Source organism: Hylaeus anthracinus, unplaced genomic scaffold (genome assembly GCF_026225885.1).
Source record: "Hylaeus anthracinus isolate JK02 unplaced genomic scaffold, UHH_iyHylAnth1.0_haploid 11994, whole genome shotgun sequence".
In the NCBI taxonomy this organism is placed as follows: domain Eukaryota; kingdom Metazoa; phylum Arthropoda; class Insecta; order Hymenoptera; family Colletidae; genus Hylaeus; species Hylaeus anthracinus.
This window is the reverse complement of record NW_026534341.1, coordinates 1287800-1314413: the sequence shown is the minus strand read 5'-3', so window position 1 is coordinate 1314413 and position 26614 is coordinate 1287800. Positions and strand designations below refer to the sequence as shown.

At 46.4% G+C, this 26614-nt stretch overlaps 2 protein-coding genes across 4 annotated transcripts in view; one reads left to right on the top strand and one right to left on the bottom strand.

Moving 5' to 3' along the window:
- Positions 1-26614, bottom strand: part of LOC128889016 (follistatin-related protein 5-like) — a 53555-nt gene that overhangs the window by 7487 nt on the left and 19454 nt on the right. For both annotated transcript variants that reach the window (XM_054146295.1, XM_054146294.1), the window contains 2 exons: positions 8739-8831; positions 2961-3096 (listed from right to left, as the gene is read on the bottom strand). In XM_054146295.1, coding sequence (XP_054002270.1) covers positions 2961-3096; positions 8739-8831 — 229 coding nt within the window. The remainder of the gene's footprint in view (positions 1-2960; positions 3097-8738; positions 8832-26614) is intronic.
- LOC128889042 (hemolymph lipopolysaccharide-binding protein-like) lies at positions 17388-22909 on the top strand. Of its 2 annotated transcripts, XR_008460355.1 has the most exons (3): positions 17388-18136; positions 18886-19376; positions 22192-22909. XR_008460355.1 is itself a non-coding variant. In XM_054146344.1 (2 exons), exons 1-2 carry the CDS (start codon positions 17708-17710, stop codon positions 19177-19179), a joined length of 723 nt encoding a protein of 240 aa, XP_054002319.1. In that variant the 5' UTR covers positions 17388-17707; the 3' UTR covers positions 19180-19747. The 2 variants fall into 2 exon arrangements, 1 of the variants encoding a protein (XP_054002319.1); XM_054146344.1 differs by lacking the exon at positions 22192-22909 and having other exon boundaries at positions 18886-19747.

Here is a 26614-nt window from a genome sequence, read left to right as displayed (position 1 = left end):
TGATACTTGATATCGCGTCGACGATCATTCGCGACGCGACTTGCTTTCGCCGTTGAAAATAAACGCAACCGGGTTGCTCGGAAATTACGCGATGATAGCGAAATACGTAAATCTGTTCAGAGGTGCTCTTCTAGCTACCGTCATCGTTTTCCTTGCGTTTACAGTAAACGGTAACGGTACGTATCGCTATCGCGACCATGCTATACATGTACGTGTACCGTATGTATGTAAGTCAGCTCGACACATTGTACACAGCGGAAGGATAGAGCAATATCCGTTTCGAGATCGAACTTTTACGAATTCGCCGAGTGTATATTTTCGCAACCCTCCACCGCGAACTGAAAGTGCTCGCGACTCGAAAAGAGATTCACCGACCGCGTCGTTTCTTTTTATCTTCCGAGCGAATAGAACGCGATCCCCGATGTTTATCCACCTAATTCGTGGGCATTCGGTATACGTACGTACAGTCGGTCGCGAAAGTACTCAACAGGTCCACGGGAAATCGATTGTTCCATGGAAATTTGTAGAGAAGAAAGTGTTTGCGGAAAGTAAACTTTAAGAATTAGCTACGGTAAACGAATATTGTTTAATCTCGTAGAAGAAGGACTCTCCAAACATTGCCTTTTCTCGCGTAATTTCTCACTGAACGGAAAGCGTTACGCGAGTCTTTCGTGCTGAAACATTAAATTGCAGCACCAAGAAATTTCAAGTATTACTTATTTAATTGCGTCAACGAACTATATTCGGTGACGTTCGACCTACGAACGCAGGACTTTTACGTGCCCGTACCGTTTATGTGTAATATTTCCACCTACTTAAATATACAGGGTGTCCCAAAAGTCGGGGAGGAGCCGGAAATGGGGGGTAGCTGAGACGATTCTGAACAACAATTTCCTTTGCAAAAATGTCGGATGGCGCTTCGTTAAGGAGATATTAAGAGAAAACGCCGACCAATCAGAGCGCGCGTAGACCGTTGGAGCGGCCGCGGTAGCGGTGGCTACGCGCTAGGTAGCCGCTCTCGTACGCGAACAAGTGACTCGACGTGCATCGAAGGATATTGACGCGGCCGCTCAGCGCCGTCGCTACCGCGGCCGCTCAGCGCCGTCGCTACCGCGGTTGCTCCAACGGTCTACGCGCGCTCTGATTGGTCGGCGTTTTCTCTTAATATCTCCTTAACGAAGCCCCATGCGACATTTTTGCAAAGGAAATTGTCGTTCAGAATCGTCTCAGCTACCCCCAATTTCTGGCTCGTCCCCGAGTTTTGGGACACCCTGTATATCTATTCTATATCCTATATGAAATATCCTGACAATATTTTATTTCGCTGGGAGTGAACCTGCTACAGTTGAAAGAAAGCTCATTTTGAAAACTGAGATCACGACAAAAACGCCGATTATATTTTTTTACTTGATTATAGAAGAAATCACGCGCTACATCTCTCTTTTGCTTTTGTTATCTCAGCGATTGGTTGGACGAATACGAAACACGACCCATTGTACATATAAATTATTTACTTACTTTACCCCGAGCAGAAGTTATGCGCGAGACATAGAGGGCGTTGGGAGCAATTTGGTCCTCCGTCCTCCATTATAGCGAGCTCAGTCACGATTCGGAATGTGCGCGATATTCTATATAGTCGCCATATTATTAATTTGCGGGCTCATCTTGTACGCGATTCTCGCGGCGTATCATTTAGCCTGAGAAACCGAACAAGCTTCCAAAGAAGAATTAATTTCAGCCTCTCCCCAGACCGGGCGCGAGCAGAGAAAGAACCACGAAGGTCTCCATTGGCATTCAGTGTTTCATTCTCGAGACGCAATACCCGTAATATCCGGTACTATCGCTGGCGACCAAGCGGAAAATTTCTGTCTCAAAGGTACGAGTAAAAATTTTCGTTTCATCCGTCCCATTTGAAATCGCTTCAAATTTCAAATAATTTTCTTTTGCCTCGCTCTAATCACTTTTTAAGCGATCCGTATTATCTCGAGTCGAATAAAGTGTATCCATCCGAGATTTTCAATGAAAACATATTCGAGCCGGTCCATGGAGAAAATAACGCGCGCGACGCGAACAAAGAAAATTCGCTTTTGAGTAATTTGCAAACTCGAATAAAGAGTCCGCGATACAGGTGAACTGCAACGCTTGGCTTTTGATCCTTACCAGCCCGTATCAAATGCATGCCGCGTGTAAACGCGTTCGTTAATTTTTTCCGGCGTGCGGACATGTTTGTCGGTTCTTTTCAAATTTTCTCTCGTCCTGCGTTAAGGGTGAAAGAAAAAACCCAGCGAAACGTTGCCGTACCTTACACCTTGCAGATGGATGCATCCTTCTCGCTTCTCGCTCGTTTCGCCGTGTTTTATCAGGGGGACAGCCTTTATTCGAATTATTTCTTAATCATTCGAAATTCTCCTTTGTTCGTTACGGGAATATTCTCGGGAAAAGTTGAAATTTTGATTTCTATTCAAAGGGTAACGCGCGATATTCATTTTTAATTCGTTAGTCAAAAGTTTTACGTAGGTAAAAGTACGTTGCCCTGGGTGCAATCTTTTTTGAGTTTAAGCGAGACTTTCAAGCTTCCAAATTGTTTCTAAATAAAGTCCTACGAAGATGTATCGAGTTGATAATAAAATATGCATAGTTTCGGTTAAAGTTTTCGATCCTGCTCGGTACCATACGCATAATCTTTCGGTCCTATGTAACCACGGAAATCCAAAGAAAATATTTGATACAGGACTGGCGTAAAAAGATCTATCGACTTGCAAATTAAATGCTGATTCCTTCCGCGAGTTCTATCAGGCCCCGAAGTTTGCACTCGCGGTTTACTTACAGCCCTGTATCCGTCAAGGGAGAGGTCCGTTTCGGGTAAGCGAATAAAAATATGATATAATATAAAACCGCGCTGAAACCGCGTGTCCCGAATTTTTTTGCGGGAATAGATTAATCATCGGATCACCGCTTACTTTCAGGGAAGTATGACTCCTCGGTTAGGGAGGATCGATCGATCGCCGGCGATATCGTCATCGAGGGGCTGTCGATCCTGGACGATGACACATCGTAGCTTTCGGCCGCTGTGAAGTCTCGGTGTCGCCTCGTGTGCTGAAAGCAGTGAAAAAAAAAAAAAAATGCATACGTAAGAACTGCAGAGGAAACTGGGTTAAAGCGAGGGGGTCAAGAAAGAGTCACCTCGCGCTCGCCGGGAGAATCGATGAAAGCCACGATTAGGCACGATCGAGCTTGGAAAAAGTAAAACTACCGCGTCGACGAAAATTACGAGTCGGATGGTTCGAGTGGATGATCGAGGGCATCGTAAGGAAATTGTTATCGATCGCGTTATTCGCGGCTTGCATGCATCGGATCCGAAAGGGCTCGGAATAGCTTGAAACGGAAAAGTCGAGACTTGATGACAAAAGTTTATCACCAGACGCGAATAGTTTCTACGTATTTGTACCGTATTTAAGAGCTTTTCACGCGAGCATCGTTTCTTACGAAAATTAATATCTTTGCGTAGAGAGAGAGAGAGAGAGAGAGAGAGAGAGAGAGAGAGAGAGAGGGAGTAGACGGCAAGAAACTTCGAGACGGGAAGTTCCTTCGTATCTCGCGTCGAAGCTTTCCGACTGTTTTCCGCGCAACGAAATAAAAGATCAGGTCTCCCCCGGAACTCGCCAACTCGAATAATTCATGGTGGCGATGCCATCTGCGATTGATCGAGCTGATATAAAATAAAATTAAGGGCTATAGTTTCGAGCTTCGAACGATATTTGTAATCTTTTCTATCGAGAAGAGTCGATATTCCAGTTTCGCAAATTTAATGACTTGGTCACTCGGAGGAAAGGATTTTTCTCAAGAGAGAAAATTTTCTCGGAAAATGTTGTTCGTTTTTCGGTGGTCCTCTTCGAAGAAACAATTTCTCTAGGAAATTGGCAATGTATTTTTTACAAATTTACATCTGTTCCGTGGTAATGGTTCGAATAGTCGAAACTCGAAGGGAATGTGGCAGAGAGTCGGACCCATCTTTCATCGTTTGACATCCGTTCGACGTTAAGTTTCCAACCCCTGTCCGGACGCCGTAGGATGACCAAGTATCGATACCAGGGGACAAAAACGTCGGATACCGAGTGATTCCAGTCGGTATGTGTTCGATTTTTCATATCGTGGAATGCGAGAGCGTATAGGTGATCGTATCGTGGCCGTGTGTGGAGCTGCGGAGTACTACGGAGAGCGAAAGGAAGCAGGAATTGGTCCGAGGATTCTCGAAGCGAACACGCGTGTGGCGGCACGGATGCTCCGGGTTTAATATACGAAGTCGAAATATGAGAACGACATCGAAAAATATTACTAGTTTCAGGATCCATTCGTTTCCACGGTTACGTTATTTCACCGGCAGATTTATGGGAACGCCCGCGCCCGCGTCGCTCCGCTCCCTACCTCCATTAGTGTCTCCTGAAATTGTTCATTCGGGGGAACGGGTGTTTTCAATTACTCGCAGAAATTACCGAGAGGAGGGCAACGCTTCGTCAGAAACTTTAAGATTCATTTAAATACTCGGAAAACTTGTCTCCAGGAAGCATTAAGCTTTGAGTAATTATTACCTCCTTTGGGTGATTTATATCGGCAACGGCTTTTGTTCGTAGCGTCACGAACATCTCCACGTTTTCAAAGCGATCCGGTTGGAATTGTTGACGGTGTACAATTTTCTATATTTATAACATTGTTACGGATTTATTTTATTCTTTGCATTACACTTGCGTGAAAGCTACCAAACATTTCAATTTCTAACGAACTGTGTCACTTTAACGAATAATTTAGACGATATCTAAGCGGATCGATTAAAATAGGTGATCACAGGAATCCCACCAGTACTTCGCGCCGTAATTATATGCCCTGCAACCTTTTGTATTTAGTTTCCAAATTGATCCACGCTCTCTCTCTCTCTCTCTCTCTCTCTGTTGCCGTAACGTTTCGCGCGCCACGTGGTTACGCGAACGATCAATTTGTTTCGCAAAGAATAGCGATTTCGTTTCGAAATAGGGAGGGTGTGGGGTGGAGGCAAGGAATTGTACATACATTAACACGTTCACGGCCGTAACCGTCGACGGTCACGTACGATGCAATTACGACCGACGATTTCGTTGGTTCCTGGACTTTCTGTATTAACGCGCGTTATTTCGGATTATCGACCACCGCTGTTGATTGTGCGAGCTCTACAGCTGGCGACAACGTGCAGAACTTTTAACCCCCTCGCTACGGCGCGTTGTACCATTAGCCCTCTCGTTTTATACAACTCTGATCTCTCGAATATCAAGCACGACGCGAAAATGTTTCGACGCGTACGTAATTCCTAAACTCTTCTCGATCTCCTTCGTATCACGGCTTTTTGGACTTCCGCGAGCCCAGATGACCTAACGTGGTTACGATACCCGTGGTGCACGTTCGGTGACTCATCTCGTGGTATCGACCAAACTCGGTCGACGATAGATGCAACGTATCCAATTCCATTGGAAGGTAGAAAATCAGCGTGCAAGTCGACATCTGACGTGCCGTCAACGATACCCGGTCGTATATGCTGGCCATTCCGCTAATGTTGACCGGAAGTGTTTGCCCTGATGCATGCGGCACCAGCAGCAGCAGCAGCAGCAGCAGCAGCAGCGCGCTGGACAGTACTTGTCTCGTAGATCGCGTGTAACGGTGTGTAGTCGAACATAATTGTTGGCGTGCCAGAATTTACCCAGCACATAGGTGGCTGGATCGGGTGCTTGGCATTTGTCCCCGCGCTCTCTGTATGTACATCCAGGGCTGTACGCGAGGATAATTCGTCGCTGCCTGAAGCGGATTTGATTGCGCGACGTCCATGATAAATGTAAATACAAACAATCCTCGACAACCGAATCCAAGCACGGCCGTGTGCCGTGCTGATCTACATACCGTCTTGTTCTTCCGATTTCGAACGTACGCCTCCTCCCGTTTTTGGACATTCGGGATCACGTTCTTGGGACGTAGCTATCTAAACTCCGTTGTTATCCGAAGCGTAGACGCTCGACAACGTAAAACGTTGATAAATAATTAGCGTCGTTATGGCGCGCCGCGTCCGCGGTCTTTAGCGAACATAAAGCGTTCCCTCGCGGCATTTTATTACCTCGCGACAAGACAACGGGGGCCAACTGATTTCGTCCATTAAGAAGGGAATGCGCCGGTCTCAGTCTGGGACACCTGGTATTTCTTATTCGCATTTCATCTTCTTTCTATTAGAATTAATGAATAGAAAATCTAAAAATAGGGGATACGAAATTATTGAACGGGTCGACTAAACCGTATCTCCGATACATTAATCGGTTGGTTCCGCGGCTCGAAATGCGAAGTGCAAAATGTCGCATTTAGCCAATGTATTGCCGATGGATTCGTCGATAACGCTGCTGACCTAGTATACCTTGTTAGATGCAATTAGATTTTAACCGACGCTGTAAATACAATATATAATATTTCTTACGAAGCATTTCACCTCTGTCGCTGCTTCAATTACAATTGACAATTTAAGAAGAATGCACAACTTGGAAGAGCACTCTTTGCATTGGTACATATTAGGTCTACCCATCTGTCCGTTTTTAGAATAAAACAAAAGAATAAATTTGATCGAGTAATACAATTTTTATCATTATTTGTGACATCTTGTCAGCGTGATTGGAATTTGTATATAATTTTCGACGAATATGTGCATACGCGTTGAAACTTGTTGTAACCGGAATGGAGAGAACATTCCGGTAGACCTAATATTTTAGAAATAAATCTGTCGCGCTATTTTTCCACTAATTTTCATCACTTCGCGTTTGGGAAATCTCCCTTCGGTCGTGGTCAATCACGAGAGCTCTATATCGTTGAACGCGGTTTATATTTGCTTTCGGTGGGATGTAAATGTTTGTCAAATACGCTTGGAGGCTGTTGGCGCTCGAATAATTGCATTAATCTCCATCAAACGTAAAGCGCACACAATGGATAGTCTAGTACTTTCGTGTTTACGTTTTAGCGTCAACCACCGTTGAATTTACTTCGTTTTCCGTCGCGATATTTCGCTGGCGTTGTCAGTTTCACTCCTCCCGATCGAATCAGCAATGACAGGATCCCGTTCCGTCTCGCGCGCAATGTAAACGCTAAATTATTAGATCAGTTCTAGATTAATATCCATAGGCGCACCGCGTCGGTATATCGTACTATACAATGGCTGGTATACCAATTAACTTTTGGCCCGGATTCCGGCTGACAACCGTTTATAGAAAATGCATGCTATTTTAGCGAATCGTATTTGAGTTTGATCGATTATTACCAGCCTCGGGCAAGTGGGTCAACGTGCACCGGAATCCATTCGAAGAAGCCGCCTCGGCTACGCCGTTTCTTGCCCTGGTAAAGGGACCGTCGAGCGAATATCGTTGAATTATACCGATGCAACGGGACAAGAGAGTGCCCTCGACAACGTCTACTGCGATTCTTCCCCCGGTCTTTGTCAAGTTCTCGTTGAGCTGGCGTCGGCGTCGGCGTCCGTATAGTCGGTGCATCGCGCGTGTAATGCATGTTTCTGCTGCACCGTGTTCCTTATCGCTCGTGGCCTAATGAAACCTCGAGCAGCACAATCGTCGGAATTCTATGCGAATAAAAGGTGAAAGAAGGTGCCTAACAAACGGTGAAACCTACCATAGTTCGCGTTCACCTAGGGAGACGAACGTAGTAATTATCTACAGACGTATCGTAGTCACAGGGAATGAACCGCGAAAAATAAATTAACGAGGATCCAAACTTCGGAAAAAAGAACCGGGCTCATTTATGCGGAGGAACCGTGCTTAAAAGGTGTTCCACGATGGATTCGCAGCTTTAACGAAGATTGGATGAACCCAGGCGATTCTTTCGTCATTTTTAAAGCTAAAAAGTACTCTAGAAAATGAAAGCGTCCCGAAACGTTTGGATAGGAATTCTGACTGTCGAAAGGGAGAAAATTTGATAGGTTCGAAACCAATAGAGGAAAGGTTCGGAAACGTTGTTGCCGTCATTTTCCTTTTGGCGTCGAGGAGCCGACGTCAAACTACCGGTATCCTCGCGTCAGAAATTTCCACCGGCGAGGAAATCGACACCGCTCGGAAGAGACAGCAAACGACTCCGTTCATCGTAGGTTATTTTTTCCGTTTCTCAGATCCCGACGGGACCAACCCACCCACTTTCTCCTATTTCAAGTATTCTCCCTTCGCAGCTTCTTACACCCTCGTCCTCTCTCTCTCTCTCTCTTTCTCTCTACCTGGCTGCGGTCCTTCCGTTCCGACCGACGCCGACGCAGACGTCGACGCCGATAGCTCGGTGCACGCCGAGGAGCGGTAAGACAGCGATCCGGGAAAAAGTATTTCGAGAGACGCGCCGCCAGGCCGATTTATGAATCCGTGCAGAAATATTGCGCGCACTCGAGCCAGACGGGCAGGTAGTCGAGCAGGTAGACAGGTGAACGAGAAACGAAACTGTTTGGTAGATATACCTGAGCTTCGGGTATCGTTTCAGTTCCGACAGAATTTTGTCCTGCGAAGAATGATTTCTTCGGGTGATCTCTTCCATGCTCGTTTACTGGATTTTAATGCTACCCAAATGAAAAGCTGCACTATACATAAGTAAAGGTCCAGTAAACGGACGAGTTGAGATCGTGTTGAGGCCATCGATGCGTAATTGCGGTTACTCGAGATACGTATGTATATGCAGGCGTCGATACTCACTTTATGACCAGCGACAGGGACGATGTAGGTCGAGGCGATCGACAGCGACAGCAGCAAGAAGCAAGAAGGCGCGACCTGGGATTTGCGTCTCATCTGAAATAAACATCGGGCACGCGTTAATAGAAACGTTGGCGCGGCGTCGCGAGTCGCGAGTCAAGGGGAGGATGGGGATCGATCGGTTTCAATTACTATTCGAACCTGGGCTACAATTTCTCTTTTTTTTTTTTTTTTTCTCCGGCCGAGAATAAAAGCACGTTCAAGTGATCCGCGCCCCGTGATTTGTAGCGGTGATAAAAATTGCGATATTCATGTCGCGGGAATATCGAAAGGGTGAATGTATCGCGAGCGGCGGTGCGGTGTATTCCACCGCGCTCGAAGGTGCCCTAATATTTTACGATTTAATTGGTTCGTACGAATTTTCGCGTCGACTGTAACGGGAAACGTTCGCCTACGTACGTCTACGTTCGTCTACGTTCGTTGATTTAAGAGGGCAGTCTCTGAATTTTATTTAAAAACATTCTACTCGATGCGCGACGAAAACAAAAGGTTAATTTTTAAATATTATTGATCGAATATTTCGGAACCAAAGGGACGTGAATTTTTATTATTTTTATTTAAAGAGAGGAACGAAAGATCGCTTTGGAAACAAGATTTACTAACTAAAGGCCCGTCTACCAGTTTTCATCTTTATTCAATTATTCCTCCGCAGGGGAGGAAGAAAAATTACGTAGATTCCTTAATTTGCAACCCAAAATACCAGCCTGCGAAATACCGGTCTCCATTGTCTCCAGTGTGCGATAAATCATTGCCCGCCCCGCCTATGTTAATAAAATGCAACCGCGAACAAAGTTTTCAGCGAATTTATCGGCGGCGCGGTCAGAGGGTAAGAGATACAAATAAATAAATGTTTACTATGTCTACTCGAGCCACTGGCTTTTCAATTACCCGACCAACAAGATTCCTTCGCGATTAGAATCTCTTGCTGGGATCCTCGAGGCGGACCGTATCCTCGGATTAAACGTTTCCTCGCTAACACCGGCGATCTATCTTTTGAATACTTTTTATTCAAACTTGCAGGTGGTCGCTGTTGGCCTTAATTAAAGGTACCATCGGTTTACGATACCGATTTGGAATTGCGCGATAGCAATTCGTATATTATCGATACATTCCAAGATGACGCGCGCGTATGACTTTAAAGGATCCAAGTTTAAATTACAGAGAACAGCGTGTAATATTTGTGGTATACCGAGAAATCTTGCTTCGATACGCCTCTTCCTCCCCTAACAAACTTTTAATATCTTTTACTCTCGAAGGATAAAAATCTTCTTCTTAATTTCCATTTCGACTTACTTTCTTTCCAGATAAATTAATTTATTTAGAGAGTCCGCCCTGTACTTACATACTGTATTCCATTAACAGACGGCAAAGCGAAAACTGACGGATCTTGAAATTTCTTTGACCCTATCCTCCCTCGCGGTGTACTTCTTATTACCGGATAGCACTTTCATCCGCGTGAGATAAAAATCCTTTGAAAGTCCCGTATCTCCGAATTCATTTCCAATTCAACTTGGTCCCCGAGACAAATCCATTTATGTCATCGAACAGTTCGCTCTATAGTTTCGAATCTAATCCCAACTTATCGATAAGGGGCAACGATCCGAGTTCGTTCGTCCGCGCGAACGAGCAAATATCGCTGGAAACGCGTGGAATTTCGTTCGCGTGCGTGCTCTATAACAGGTGATACGGTTACGGGAGGGAAGGGAAAACTTACAGGCTGTCCGTGTGCCGTTTCTAATCGCCTTATCGCGGAGGCGATTCTCGCGGCTCTTTATCCGCGTGACCTGTTTACCAGCCGCGAATTATTCGGTGCAGGGGACTAAGGACGTCGGTAGACACGAGCGATGCATTAATTAAAAAGTCCTGCCGCCTCTGTTTTTGCTTCGAACCAGACAACATCGCAAAGGCCGCTTCAGGGCTCGTCAGAATTTCGTTCGGTGGTTCCGTTCGGTCGTTGAAACGCCATACGATACACGATACACGATACACGATACGCGATACACGATATACGATATATGATGTACGATACGAGCGTGAATACGTGTCACGGAGGATTCGTTATGTTCTCGTGGGCGATGATCGAGCCGAAGGCGAAAACTTGCATTCCTTACGTGACACTTTTCTATTGACTCGAAGAGTTAATGAGAGGAATTATATACTCTGAGATATTACTCGCGTATTTTATACGATCCAGGCGAACCATGTGCAAACTGTTTGTTTTTTATTCGTAGTTGAACTTAGGTAAGCTCGACTGGACCGAATCGAATCTGCAGGATGTGCAGGGAGAAGTTAACGATGGGTTTCCATCGGAGAAACTTTTTTTTTATTGTTCTTTATACTTTAAAGTGGCTCGAGGAAGAGTTACAAGGAAGAGACTTGTTGCGTGGAACGAAAGTTTTACGCCACGGGTCCATTACGACGTTATTAGAGCCATCGTTTATCGAACGGTACCCTTACGTCCAAAGTAACCCATGGGTGTTGAAATAATAATAAATGTAAAGTGCTCGCCCCAGTATAAATACAATGTTACGATCAAATTCTGTCGGACGTTGTTTATTTGCCCGTGCAGCCGGTCGGAAAATTTATTCAAACGTTTCGCGAGTTTAAACTGTCCCCAAGACGGATCCGCGTTTCGAGTTTCGAGAACCGGGCGGGATGGATACCGAATTTTTCTCACGTGCCGCGTGGCGTTCGGTTGAAAAATGAATTTCCCTTTAACCGTATTCTCCGCGACACGCTATGCTTTATTTGGGCCTGTTTAATCCGCGAGCGAGAAGCGGAAGATAAATCCGACGGTCGTCTCCGTGGCCCCCGTTGCTCGTAAATCGAGGCGTCTCGACGCCGACGCCGGCCGGAGATCGTTCCCGGCGACTTAGGTGCCGCCCTTTCTGAATTCATTCCGCCTTTTCAATCGGAAGACAAATAGCATTGATAAAGCCGGAAGTATATATTGTTATCGGCTGGAAGCTCCAAACGGACGCCGGTATATTCGGAAAACGTTTATATGGCAGCGATTGGCTCGCTTTAAATCTTGTCCCCGATCCCTCGCAACTCGTTCTTATTACCTCCGCCCCTTCCGCGAACGGTGCAGAAGCCATTTCAAGGAACAAGAACCACCGATCGATTCACCCTGGGCTCGGGTTGCACGCGTGTCCTCTCCGGTTTTCTAGCTCCGACACTTTTTGACACGAGCCGAGCGCGGATATCGCTTCTGCGTTCGAGCTTTCACCCTCGAAATCCCGGGATCCCTGACTCCGCGACGCCCAAGTAAGTACTTCTCGGTCCATTTAGCATTCCGATCGTTCGGGAGACCACCTCCCTGTCTTCTGGCAAGCTTTACGAGCTCCATCGACGAGGAGGAGGGAGCAAATTGAAACCGCGATTGAAAAACTTCCAAGGTTGCGACTTTATTCGCTCGCGTCGCGTCGTATCCTAATTAAGGTGGCATTCTCGTACGGTACTTTGGAAAAATCGATTTTCTTTCGCGGTTTCTCGCGGCTTACCGCCTGAACAATTACCCCGTTGAAAGGTTTCCAGGTGAATTTTTTCGAACTTTTTCGAACTGCGAATCGAAAGTGCCGATAGGGGAGACGTTACAGATTTCGTGGAAAATCGAAAGGAAAAATAATCCAAAATGTGTATTCTTCCGCTGTTCCTTTTCGTATACGGCCGAAATTGTACACGCTTCTTTCGCCTGCTTTGGAATTTCGAGACAGCGAGGAACCGCTAAATTCAACTTGCGACGGAGCGAAAGACTCCGTCGCGTCAGGGAAAACGAATTTCAGGACCAGTAATTCGATCGAGCAATTTTCTTTCCTCTACGTTAGAGAGATAATTGAAACGAAGTAACCGAGCAGTCAGACTTTTTGTCGATTCAACGACGCAATTAGCGTTCCCCTCGCGACATTTCATCCCTCTATCAAATTAGAGGCAACGTGAATCGGGGGGATGGAAATAGAAACTGGGTTAGGGCTGATTCGTTCGCGGTACCGACCGAGATACACCGCGGTGATCGTCGATCATTTATTCCACTCCGCGAGAAGAATTCTCGACCGTGAACAATTCGATGGCAAATGTTGCTCGCTATTACGACGAATCCCAGTTTGATGACGGTCAGAATTAACAAAACGATAGCCTAAGTGGTGCCTAAGATTGAAAAAAATGTTCGAGTACAGTATAATTATCCCAAAAGACTCGAAATAGAGTAACTAAGATTTCCTTTATCGATCGACGTAATTTAAAAGCTTTCCACCTATCGTTCTTCATCTATACAATTAGACGGTCCTTTCCGTGGCGCAAAGTCTGTTCCATCTCGGACTACAATTTGGGCCAACTGGTTACATCTTCTCACCGCTAAATCTGCTCCATCTTCGATTACAATTTGCGCCACTAGAACTTTTCTCGCCGCCGATGTCTTTCGTTAACGTTTCAACTTCCGGATCGAACGGTCGTTTATCATCCGTGGCATCCCTAATTTAGCATTTTCTATCTCTTGCGGCGCGGGAGCTCGAAAAGTGTTTCCGTCGGAAGGCGAAACGCTCCGTAATTATCGGAAGAAAGAGAAACCGGCGCGAACGACGAGTTGATATTTTTTCCCAAGAGACGGATGCAGAAAAAGAGGAAACGCTAGGAGGAAAGAGGGGCGGGGGAGAGCCGTGCAAGAGACGACGGAGGAACTGCCACGGAATGCTTTATTGCGCGAGGAGATAATGGGATGATACGGGTTCCGCTCGAGTTTCCGGCCGGCAGAATCGTTTCCAGAACTGACCTTGTACATGCCATACATATGCCAAGTTTCACGGGTTAGAAACAATTTCGTACTTATTTCTATCGAAATTAATTTTGAATGGACGCGACCGAAACAGCTGTTGAACGAGTGTTATTTTAATAACGTAGCTGCGTACTTTGTTCGAGCTTTGCCGCCAAAGGCAATTTTTTGTTAGATATTGCATCACTTGAAACCGGGAATCGCTATCGTTCCCGAATAAAACCGGTATGATCGTAACATCACCGCAAAGGTCAATTTTCTTTCTGCGGTTTGAAATTATTGCTGCTCGCCTGGCCGCTTCTCCATTAATCGCGTTTCATAAAAGTGTCCCGTGTTTGAAAGTTGAAACGCATTTGCTTGTTCGCGCACCTGCGACCCGTTCGATCAACCTTGATTAACGTAATCGTTTCTCGCGTCATTTTTTGCCTCTTCGTGTCCACGCCTACGTGCAGCATATTACTCGTTTGCCCTAGGGCACGACGATCTGTTTCAACGGCGAACGTAACTGGCTCGCAACGAACAGAAATATTGCATCGAAACATCTCACTGCGCCTGGTTACAACTAATAAACCACCTTTGAACGAAAATTCGCGAAAGGAAAGTGCATAGTCGATATCGCGATTCGTTCTATCGGAACCAAATTTTGTTCGAAATTTAAAAACGGATTCAATCGATTGTTCCACTTGGCGACGTTAGTTTCAACAATTGGACATTGCCCGAAATCGATACGAATCGAAAACGTTACACCGAGCACGAAAGATTTAATCCTCCTCTCGTCGAATCCCGTTTTGCCATATTCTGTTATATTTTCATGATGTTTGTTCGGCTACCGGAGCTTTTATTTATCGACGATTACAAGTTTGTCGGTGCGATACGCAACGATTCGTTAGCTCGATAATGTAGCATAAATGCGAACGACCGGAGCGGTTCTTATTCAGCTGCCGTCGCAGGGTTATTTGAATAACGTAGGCAAAATATTTGTTCGAGATAATTGTAGGAAGGGAGTCTTTTCGGACGAATAATTCGTTCGAATAACGATCGTTTGTTCTCCCGTGATTAATCATTCTAACATATTCGAACGATCTTCGCTGGACGCGTTGTAACAAAAGTATCGTTGGAGCGATCTGGATTTCACTAACAATTAATTAAAAAATTACATGTAGCTTATCTATCGACCAAAACGATATCTTTGCAGTAGTCTTGTCGCTTTGGGAATTTCGCAACAGTTATGCCAGCAATAGTGGCTCCTCTGTCCTCCTCTAGCCAAAGTTCGTTAATTCCTAATCAATTATCGGATCCTTGTCGTTCGTTCTAGTTCTTGGTCCATTGTTACCGAGGAACAAAAGAGAAATATGCTGTTCGACGTTGAAATTCATCGGACATATGTATGTATGTATGTAAACATGTTAAAATATGGAGACAATACCAAACGAATCGGATTACATTGATTAATTAATTAGCTCTTTGTTGGTATATGCTAAACGTATGGAGTTCGGGAAGGTATTATATTTTCATGTTGACGCGAAAAACGTGTAAGAGAAGGAAGGTTAATTAATTCCATTGCGTTTCGGATCTGACTTCGAGCTTCTGACGATCCCTTTCAGATATATAATATATAAAAAAGAAGAAGAATGGACTTGAACAAGACTTACTTTTTCAAGCAATTACAAACCTATACAGGGTGTCCCAAAAGTCGGGGAGGAGCCGGAAATGGGGGGTAGCTGAGACGATTCTGAACAACTTTTTCCTTAGCGAAAAAGTTGTCCGAGGCTTCGTTAAGGAAATATTAACAGAAAATCCCGACCAATCAGAGCGCGCGTACGCATCTCGATTCACTCTTCCAGACGTACCATTTAAAACTGAACATAACTATTATAAATATAAGGCGAAGACGTGGCGCGACAGCTTCAACACTATAACCTCTAATATCGCGCGAACCACAACATAACTCAACGCCACCGATATTCACCCTTCACCTTCAGCCACGGAATGGACCAATTTCTCCGGATAACGACGAAAGCGGGAAACTGAATACATCCGGTGTAATCATCGTGCGTCGATCGTTAGGCGCCCGCGTTTAAATTGCGTTACTTTCTAATGAGCCATCGGGCGATGACCGAAGTTGCAATTACCGTAATTGAAGTCGGGCGAGGAACAACAGACCACGAGGAGGCATCGATACGCGGAGAACGGAGAGTCTGGACGACTACTAGCAAATGCAAATATTTTCCAGGCGGCAGCTGTTGCTCGAGTGTCGCTCGTTACCCGAACCATCGTTCCAGAATTCTCGTCTACCGACGCCAACGTTTAAGAAACGCCAAACGGAGTTTCACCGTCGTCGCGTTACGAGCGCGATCATCGTCATTCGCGCTCCGCGCTGATACGAACGCTGCGAGCTTGCCGATGTTTTCACTGCATTAATTGCCGAGGATATGTCAAGCGCCGGTTGGGACTTGGCAATTACACTAATTGCGTCGATCGATGGGAAACTACGATTCCGATGGACGTTCTTTTCCCCACGGTTCCTCCCGTTGGAAAAGTTCCCAATGGCTTTTCCTGAGCGCCGACCTCGGAGCAAGACCGAGTCGAAAGGAAAGGGAAAATATTTCCAATTATAGCAATTCCGACTTACCGATACTATCTCCGGTATCGAAAAACGAATGTTGCTCGCGGTAAGTCCCGAGTAACGGCACTGTAACCTTTTCATTGGATGCTCCAAACCACGGGGATGAGCTGTTTTAATAGAAGATCGAAGCGGATCAGTTCAGGTTGCTCGATTGGAAAATTCAAGCTGATGCTTCTAGTTTTAGTTTGCTTACGCTCGAAACATCGGTGCTTTGATCTCTTCTGCGGGATATATCAAAATCGTAAACATTTCGTACGAAACTAGTACGAAAACTGTCCTAATTCCAGGCTTCATCTTCCACTACATCTCCATTACAATTTCCCTATTACAATTTCCCTATTGCAATTTCCTTCCTCTGCTCTGCCTCTCATTCGCGCTCTGTCGACCTACTCTGCTTTTAAACGCTGCCCTGGATCTTTTATCCGTCCCTTTTTTTCAATTTTATATTCCCTTTCGCGCTGTATAACATCGAGGCGTTGAACGTGAAAAATACGCTATACTCGAGGTCTCTTTGTTAAAAGAAAACGTACGCACGGTCCGGGATCGAGTAACTATTCTTGCGTCATTTCCAGCTGTGCAGACATTTTCTCCGTATTTCATTTCGTGCGTATCAATTTTCTCTACTTTTCATTTCATGGAGTTAATTGGTTCGGGCTTCTGCGAGGCTCGTACGAGCCCATTCGTCAGGGAACTGGTGCGACTGCATCGTTCTTTGTTTTCGAGATAGTCTTGGAAATCTTGGCAAAATTTCTAAAATTCGACGATAAGCCCGAAGACCTTTAACGAGTTTAGCCGGCAACAAAGTTTAATAGGAACAACGAAACCATTCATTTGCCGTACGTAAACCAGTGAGAAAAGTGACAAACTCACGGGTACCACGCGAGCTCACAGAAGACAACAAACTGCACAGTGCGCGGACTAGCGGCTCGCGCGTCTCGCATGGGCTAGTTTCGAGTCGATATAATGATTAGGTAATTCTATCTTATCCTCTGCGTTTTCGGAACGTCTCGCTACCGTGCCCTGTCACCGAACGAACGCGTGGAATAAACGGTACGAACGGTATGAAAATAAGAAAGGACCCCGAACATCTGCGAATGAAAACGGATCGCTTCGGAGAGTATGTGATGTCGCCAACGTAGAGATGGTTAAATGTTACAACGTAGCAGATGGTTGGGCGGAAGTAACGAGGATAGCCGACCTTGGACGACCCAACCAACGGCATTCGTTTAAAAGAGGGACCGTTTTGGGCGGGTCTTTCGGGCATCGTCGTTTCGTTAGCCTCGGCTCGTTTCGGATGCTTGGCAGTTGGCAGTCGGGAGGAAGCAAGAAGCAAAGTACCAAGGGTATCTCGTCACGTCTCATTGTCAGTTCCCTCTCGATCGTAGCCAAGTACGCGGCCCGTTAAACGAGGCTTCAGCGAGGACAAAGGGACTTTGAAGCGAAACAGTGAGACAAAAGCGGCTGGACCCAGAGCGCGTCGGAGGTTCTTCTATCGACACGGGGGCGAAAGTAGCAGCCATGGGCACGCCGTTGTTCGATTCCCTCGTTAATTGCATCATCCTCGCGGTCGGTCTTCGTGGGATTTTTGCCGTGCCAGCTAAAATCGACGATCAATTCCGCTCTTCGACGGACGCCACCCCGATACGCGAACACGTCGCAAGCGAGGCCAAGTGCCCGTGCAACGGAAATGCTTCGGCTACGTTAGACTGGCCCGCTCGCGATCATCAATGGGACCAGCTTCGCACGCGAAACGTGATGGTGCACGGTATGGTTTGCTCGTGCAATCTCGGGATGCGGGCCGCGCTGGCACGCGACGATTACCGTCACACGCCTGGCATCGGCTCGCACAAATTACACACCAGAGCTGCGACATGGAACGTCGCACGGAAGCTTTGCATCGAGGAGGGCGGTCACCTGGCCATCGTCAATTCTTTCGCAGAGGCGCACGTAAGTTCTCGCAACGCGTCCCAACCTGTCGACTGCTCGAATCAACCTACGGTTAGAATCAACGTTCACCTTTTCTCGGCGCCCGTGCTTTTCTCGCGTGTTCTCCAAGGAATGCTTCCAGTGGAGCGTTAGTTACTCGATCGTTTTGGGCATTTTCATTGGCTCGGGGTGCACGGTACGCTACGAGTATGCTAGCACGCTTGTAGGATACCGCGCAGGAACAATTGCGGAAATCGTGTGCGAGTGTATGCGGTTCGGTTTGCTCGCCAGGCGCGCGAGAGACGACACGAGAAAATTTGAAATAGCTGGGTTTAAATGGCTTAGGTCGAGTCTAGACGTGTAGCGATAACGAACACGCGTAATTAGCAATGGGCTCCTAGGTCTTCGTTTTATTTTTTTTTTTTTTTTACTTGGAATAAAAGCTACTCCGATCTTGAACGATTCCATTTGTTCGATTTGCGTGGCGTATGCGCCTCGACTCGAACACGGATTAGGGGAAGGCTCGGTACGCATATTGAATTCGCGATTCGAAATTCGAGTGACCGCGACAGGGCTGGGACCCGAATTAAACCGTATCAGCAATTTATATTTCGCCTCTTTGAGCCATCGCAGACGCCATTAGCGCTCGCGAAACGGCGGCGCCCGCTGAAAGGGCGATTTATGGTGGCTCGATTAAAAGCGTCAGATAGCGTCGCTCAATCTCCCGCAACCCCTCCCGCTCAACCCTCGGGCCTCTATGCTTTTTCCAGATATTAATGGATATATTTAATCGATCGGGCCCGGTGAAGGGTGCCGTGTACCCGGACGAAGCCTTTCTGGGTGTACACGATCTCTTTTCGGAGGGCGATTGGGTCACAGTGCTGGGCGACTCGTTGGCGAAAACTGGTTACACCGCGTGGAGCGACAAGTGGGGTGGACAGCCGGATAATGGGGGCGGACGGCAAAATTGCGGCGCCTTCATGAAGGAAGGTGGGATGGACGACGTAGCGTGCGACGTGCCCTTCCCGTTCTTCTGCGAGCAACCGACGATGCAGCTCCTCTAACGGCTGTTAATTTCCTCTTTCGAGCGATCACGACCGCCCGAGATCCTCCCCGAAGATCGTCCCCGCTGGCGTGAGATTGCGTCGCGTCGCGTCGCGTCGCGTCGCGTCGGCCCGCTCCGAGACGCCTGTCGCTTACCGAACCGACTTTAACGGATTCGATACTTATCGGATCTTGGCAACGGTTCGCTGTTCGAAAGGTGGGTCGGTTAGTTTCGTCCTTGCGAAAGTCTATGTCACTTTAGAGCAGGGCTTCTTCATCGTCACAAAACATTTACGTATCTTCGTTTCATATTTTATGGGTCGCAAAAAAAAATTCACAATCATAAATGGGGTCGCGAATGAAAAAGTTTAAGAAGCCCTGCTTTAGAGAAATGCAACGAGTTGGATTGATATCATAGATGGCTGTCGTTATCGATATTCTTCGACGTGTATGCGGATATAAACACCGAATAAAGTTTTCTTTTGTACCGAACCTACCTCGCTGCCTAAGCGTCGCCATACCTTAGAGTTACCTAAACCGACGTTAATTTCTGTTTTCTACTTAATCACGGAGTAGAGAGGTTTTCGATCGTCGCATCGTTTGGACGCTGGAAGAGATTGCGTCGTGCCTCTTTACGACGCGCGTCGTGCCTCTTTACGACGCGCGTCGTTGCGACGCGAACCGATTAACGACACGTCGCGTCGCGTCGGTTGCGAGATGGTCAGGAGGATCCCAAACGAGTTGCGCCGTGCCATGCCACGCACACGCGATCGCTCTGCGTTTCGAATTATTACGTCCGACGTTGAGGAAAAGCCTCCCTCGAAGCAGTTCCTCCGATGTTCGCGAAAAATATTTCGTAAATGAATCGTAAAAATATTTCGTAAATTAATCGTAAAAATCGTAAGAATCATTCACGACCTCAGGGTTGCCGAGCACGTTCAGCCAAATAGCCGATTACCGGCTATCGCGGTAATCTGTCAACTGCGATCTTTCCAAGTCGTAAAACGAGCCGTTAATTTTCATTCGTCGAGTGCAAATTTACTCTCTTTTCGATGTCAAAGTAACAAAGTTAAATAAAAACTGCTGCCCGAGTTACGAAGGTTGCTAAAATTTCAGACAGAAGACCGTTCTCGTGGTTACCGATAAACCAACTCCGATTTCACGTACTCGCGGTGTCTATAAATCGTTTCAGTCTCCTCGATTTTTACTTCCAGACCGTCGCTGCTATCCATCTCCCTCGTTAATACGATTTTCCCGCCCCCGAACCGTCCCTCGTCGCGGCTTTGTCTCGTTTCTTTTTTTTTTTTTTTCATTTTTGTATTTATTTTATTTTATTTTCTTCCACGCCACGCCCCGATGCTCGCGATCCTCTCCAAGTATTTTTAATGGTGTTTCCACCTACAGAACGGGACGGAAACTGGTTCTTGAGTGCTTCCAATGTACTGCAAACAACTCCGAAACAAGAGCACAAAGAGCGGAACAAAGCGAGAACGACGCTGTCGCGGCGTTTTCTTTATTTCCACTGCGATACGCCGTCGTGTACATGTATATATAAAAAAAATTGCATCGGAAGATCGATGAAGTCAACTCGAACGTCTTTGTTCTCTGACAGGCTTCGTTTATTCCTCCGTCGATTCACTCTTCGATCAGAACTCCACCGGGGTGAAGCTCTAAAAATATTCCATGAAAATGAAATGACTGCGACGTTGACAGCGAGTTTCGTTTCGTTTATTATTTCCGACCATCGAGAAAATGAAGTTGGCTGTTAGATGGGGACAGAAATGAATTTCATTTCTTGCGAGATGCACCAAGTTCCGAGAGAGGTGGGCTCAGCGATGTCGCAGATTCAGGAAACGCGACACGCTCCTAACCTCCAACTCCGTGATTTACCCGGAGATTGTTAGCAACTACTAAAAAAATTCAAAATTTTCCCTTCTGTCATACTTTATCGGCGATAAATCAATCTTCCGCAAGAATTACGCGAGGCCAGTTGAACAAGCGCGTAACGAAACGTAATATATTACGCGGTGGGACGATGTCGTCGCTGATCGTAGCGCAAGACTCGAGGATGATTATGCTGGAGCTGGCTGTGCAAAATGTAAGTAATTATCGCGGATACGTTGCAATTTTCATCGTTGTTTGTGCAAGCGGTCATCGTTTTCTATACCGGGTACGAAACGTGCGCTTCCATAAAATTTCTTTTTCGAATAATAGAATGGAGAAACCTGCCATTAGTCGTCAATGACAGGTAGGAAGGCGGCGGGTCGCGCAAACTCTGTCGAGTCTAAACATTAAAAGACAAACAACCGTGTCGACGGATCATCATCGTTAATTAAAAAAAAAAAAAAAAAAACCTCATAAAAATAAAAAGTACGTGTCGCAATCAGACCGCATCGGATCGCATAAAAATAGAGCGATTTTCCATCCTACGATAAAAATGGACAACGCTATTCCTGGAGCCTTCCTCTATAAAATCCGAGTTCGAAGAAGGTCGAACGACTCTGAGGACAATCGGGAAAAAAATAAAACCCGAGGGCTGTGCTCCGGGAAATGCGGTTCCGACGCTACCGAGACTACGCCGTTAAAAGTTGCATGTTTTTACACGGTTCTTTTATACCCACGGTTCTGCCACGGTTCTGCCACGGCGATAAAACGACAGTCGCTTTTAAGAACTCGTGTTTTGGAAAAAGACTGTCACGGTGAATCAGAGTTTGAATCTATCGTTCTTACGTTCCTTTAATTAGAATTTTGTTAGGACGGGCTCGAATCGATTTTTCATTATTTACTCGATTACAAATATTAGGTCTACCAGAAACTTGTGATTAATTTGAATAAATCTTATTGAATAACGTAACTTTTATCTTCATTCGTGACATCTTGTCAGCGTGATTGCAATTTGTATATCGTTTTTAATAAATATTCGCTATATGCTTGTTAAAAACTTGTAACCAAAACGGACAGAATGTTCCGGTAGATCTAATATATCCTTAAATTCTCGAATGTTCACGTACATAAATATTTGACCGTGGCAGCTGTACATGCCGTGGACGGACGTATTCGACGAGGCGTTCCTGAAGAAGACTATCGTGATGTTTCGAATGCTGGACGACGAGTGGACGTCGCTGGTGCCTAACCGGCGCGATTACCGCTCGTATCGGGGCTCGAATTACCAAACCGAGCCTTTCTACGGCGGCAAATCGGTGCTCTTTGCCGTGCCGGAAACCCTCTTCGAGGAGGACGTGTCCGGAGTGGACGTGCAGCTCTACGTCTACAAACAGGTGTCCAAGTTCTTCGAGCTCGAGCGCCAGCAGAATTACGGATTCACCCTCGTCAAGGTGGACGATCTGCTTAACAGCATTATCAAGGACCTTCGCGAACGAAAGGAGCTGGAAGGTTATTTTTCCCGGGAGCTGGAGCGGGAACCTATATCAAGGTGAATGCATTTAAATACGCGAAGCTGGCGTTTATGCAAATACGTTAGCGTAACGGATTACCTGACCGGGAACGTTACCAGCTCAGCTTAATGTAATTTAAAAAACCACCGTACCGTGTACCCTCCCGCCTATCTGGATTCGTTCGGAACGTTTTGTTCGTTTGTATTGGGAGCCCGAGGCATGTCTGACCCGTATCCGCGGAAATCCTCGTTTCTCTCGAAAGCTTGCTCACGTGTTTCGATGTATCGTGGCATCGATTGATATTAATACGTCCTGTTTTGTCGGCCATGTAGGACGGACTCTGCACTAAAAGGGACGGGAACGGCGAGTGGGGCGAATGAACAAATTTTCCACGCGTTAATAAATAAAACCTAGCACGTAATTGATTGTTCCACAATATCAAAATATAATCGAGTCGTTAACGGTTAAAGGTCGACTCGAGGAACGTTCAAGCTTCTGGACGACGACTTGCGAGAAACAGAAGCGACCATCGAGCTGTACATTCGAATCAGCTACCTAGGAAAATGCATCGTAACCGAGGTGTACGCCCCAATGAGCATCCGAAAGGCGTTCTATGCTCGCGAGGAAACCGAAGACAAGTATCCTTACCAGCTACGCGAGCTGACCACCGAGGACGTCGAGTCCTATCGCTGGGGTAGCTTCACGATCCTGGCGCCCCTTAGTTCCGACAAGTTGACGTGCAGGTGCCACGAACTCGTGGAACCCGCGGAGGAAGAGGCGACGCAAACCAAGAAGAAACGAAGACGCAGGCGATCGGATTTCTGGGCCAGATTGGCGCACGTCCAGAGACTACTGGAGCTGATGAAGGAAGCGAGGAAGAATCGTCCAGAGATCACGGGCCACGGAGAAGGGCCCAAGAAAGTGTGCCCGTCGTTGCCGATTACGTGCGTCGATCCTTCTCCGTGCGTGTTCACCTTGTCTTCCGTTTGCCCGACTTCCTGTCCACCGGCTGTCTGCTGTCTGCCGCCACCCTGCTAAAAGAATCCCTTCGAGGACGAACGTTCACGTCGATGGGATTTCCATCATGGGGATCGCGAAGACAGAGGCCGCCGCGAGGAAGGATATTTCTGCTGTTTCGGTTTAACGACCTCGTCGCTCGTGTTCATCTCGGCTTGTCGACCTAACGATACACGTAGCTCGAGGACTGCTTATCCGAGCCGCGTGGTTGAGAAAATACAAAGCCAGATGGTTGGAAACAACGCCGAGAAGCCAAAGGACGCGTCGTGGCGACGTGTGTCTGTTTGGCGGCCAGTCCGACGTTCAACGTTTACATTCCGTCTGACAGCGTTTGTTCGAATCGCCGGCAGCAATCAGCCGTTTACCGTCTGCGGACGGCCTCCTCGAGCCTCGCACGAGGACGGATTTGCATGCGAAAGGAAATAGTCAAGTCCCGGCAGAACAAGCAAATTTCGCCGTTGTACGATCGCGTCTAGGTAATCGAGACGAGACACTCGTGGTGTTTTTCGACGACTACCCCAAGTTCTGATCGGGAGGTGGTGAATGCACGCGATGGTAATATTGTAATATCCGCGCCTCCCGTACCCAACGATAAGGAGTCGAAACTAGAACGTGAAACGTAGGGTACGGGATTGGTCGCGTAGGTAGAACGCGGTCGACCGTGGATCCGAGAATGGTGGGTGCGAGTCCCCCCGTGCCTTATTTTTTGTTTAGACTTCCACGATATGCCACAAGGATAATATGCCAACTCAGGGTTGCGTTGGGTTTGCTCCGGAAACGAGTGGATATCGATACGCAATTCGTATCATTGGTCCCCGTCGTTGCTTATTCCACTCGCGCGAGTTTCAGAGACAAAAGTAAGAAGCGAGGGACCCCGCCCTCTCCGGGAAGGATTTCCTCGACGAGCGACAATTTTTCTTTACGTATGATCGACACGTGCGTCGCGACGCCGGATAATCTCGTTTCGAGAAGGGCGGTTGCAAATTGCACAGCGAACCCGTCTTCGGAGGAAACTCCATACCAACTCGAAACGCGCAGTTTTTCACAGCGTTCGAAGGCGGGCGTGTGTTGCCTCGATATTCACTTGGCGCGGATATTCCGATATTCCATGCAATTGAAAGCCGACGGAGTTTTGCATTTTGATTATGGCATCGCATCCGCCACCCCCCCCCACCCCACCCCCCTCCGCCTACTCGTCGCGTCCCGTTGATATACAAGTACATCAGCTCCAGCTCGCACGGTCACAGCCGATTTTTCGATTTGCAGGTGCGCGGGAGAGTATTTTATCATCGTTGGCATTATGCGGAGATTCGGGACTCGAGTCGGTGAAGGGATCTTCCATCGCTGGAAAGAGCCTCGCCTCGGTCGAAAAATGGAGCGTGGAACGCTTCCTATCGCGATCGATCAACTCTCCGTTCGGGACATCTTCTTGCGCTCGAAAATTTATGCAAGTTGAATGCGACCAAGTGATTTCCTCGGTCATATACTTCGGAACGTGTCCATACTGAAATTGCTCGACGATGTCGTATAACGCGATACTTTAAATTAGAATAACGCGAACAAGTCTAATAAATAAACCAGCGAACGTTCAATTTTATCACGCGAAGACTTTATACTGCAAATATACCGACTTTACCGAAAACTACGTTCGAACCGTCCCTTCTTTTTAGCACTCGGGCCGAATTCAATTTAATACGTCGAGTTCGCTTCTCCGACGGTAATATTTACTCGTTCGATGTTTCGACCTACTCCTCTTTAGAAATAGTATTTATAATATCGTTTCTGGAGAGAACCTGATCCCGGATGGAGCATCGAACGAATAAATATTACGCTCAAATGGAAAGAGTTGTATAACCAATTGAATTTGCTCTAACACCGAGTGAAGGAAAACCGTACCGATCATTCGTGAAATTCACGAGTTACATTTTATTTGAATATCTCTTTAATTTCTGCGCCGTTCCAATCAACCTGTTTAACTTGTAACTTTTCGTAGAGTCATACGTACAAATTGCCCGAACCAAAAAAAAAAAAAAAAAAAAAAAAAAAAAGTGACGTTTTTTTCTAACAGTAAACTCGGGAAACGGAATCGCTGTGCATACATTTGCCAACCATGATGCCGACATTAATATAACCCGCTCTATTCCTTTTACTGTCGAATTACGTATACGTACTACGTATAATTTTCACGTACTCTATATGCAAATTCACGCGACCATAAATTCCCTGCGTGGATTCTTCAACGTTACACGTTAATGGTTCCCAAAGAAACGGCGAACGGCGCTTTTGCGCGTCGTAAAAATGAACAATATAATAAAAGTGAAACTTATTTACGTGGGGTGAGCGCGTAGAGTGGCAATTTTGTAAGTAATCGGTATACGCGATTGAGATCGTCGGAAAAACCGTTCTCGCAGTGAAAGCGCGCGCACTTTCCTATTCGCACGACTTTGATAATGGAGGCTGCAATAAATCATCGTCACGAAAGTACGCTGTACTTTGGTTGCTGAATGGTCACTGCCTGCCGCTAATGAATTTGCTCGTTCGAAGCGCCGCACTGTATTAGTTGGACCCAACAGGATTCTACGTCGATGCTAGTGGAACTCTCGCGTCGTATCAAGGTTAAGAACGAAGAACCGTAGAGATACTTTCCGCGGTGCGTTCGAGTCCTTAAAGAGACGAGAATCGTATCCTTGATTTTTGTCAGATATCTCTCATTCGATCACGTCACTTTTCCGTTATCTCTATCCTACGACGATAAAATTCTTCAATTTCCTTTCCATTGGAAAAGTGTTCGAACTTCGGAGCGCCCGCGTACATAATTAAACGCTAAAAGTTCAAGAGTAATGAAGTAAACAAAGAATACGCGGTAATAATTTCGCGAATAATAATCAAGAACGAATATAATTACCGGTCAATTATCGATATTAATTATCTGCCTGGCACCGAAATGACGATTCATTTTTTTTCCCGCTTGCTCTTTCATGCGTACTTAAATCTTCCATCCATAATTACAATTATAATTGCGATTGTAATTCAATCATCGGTC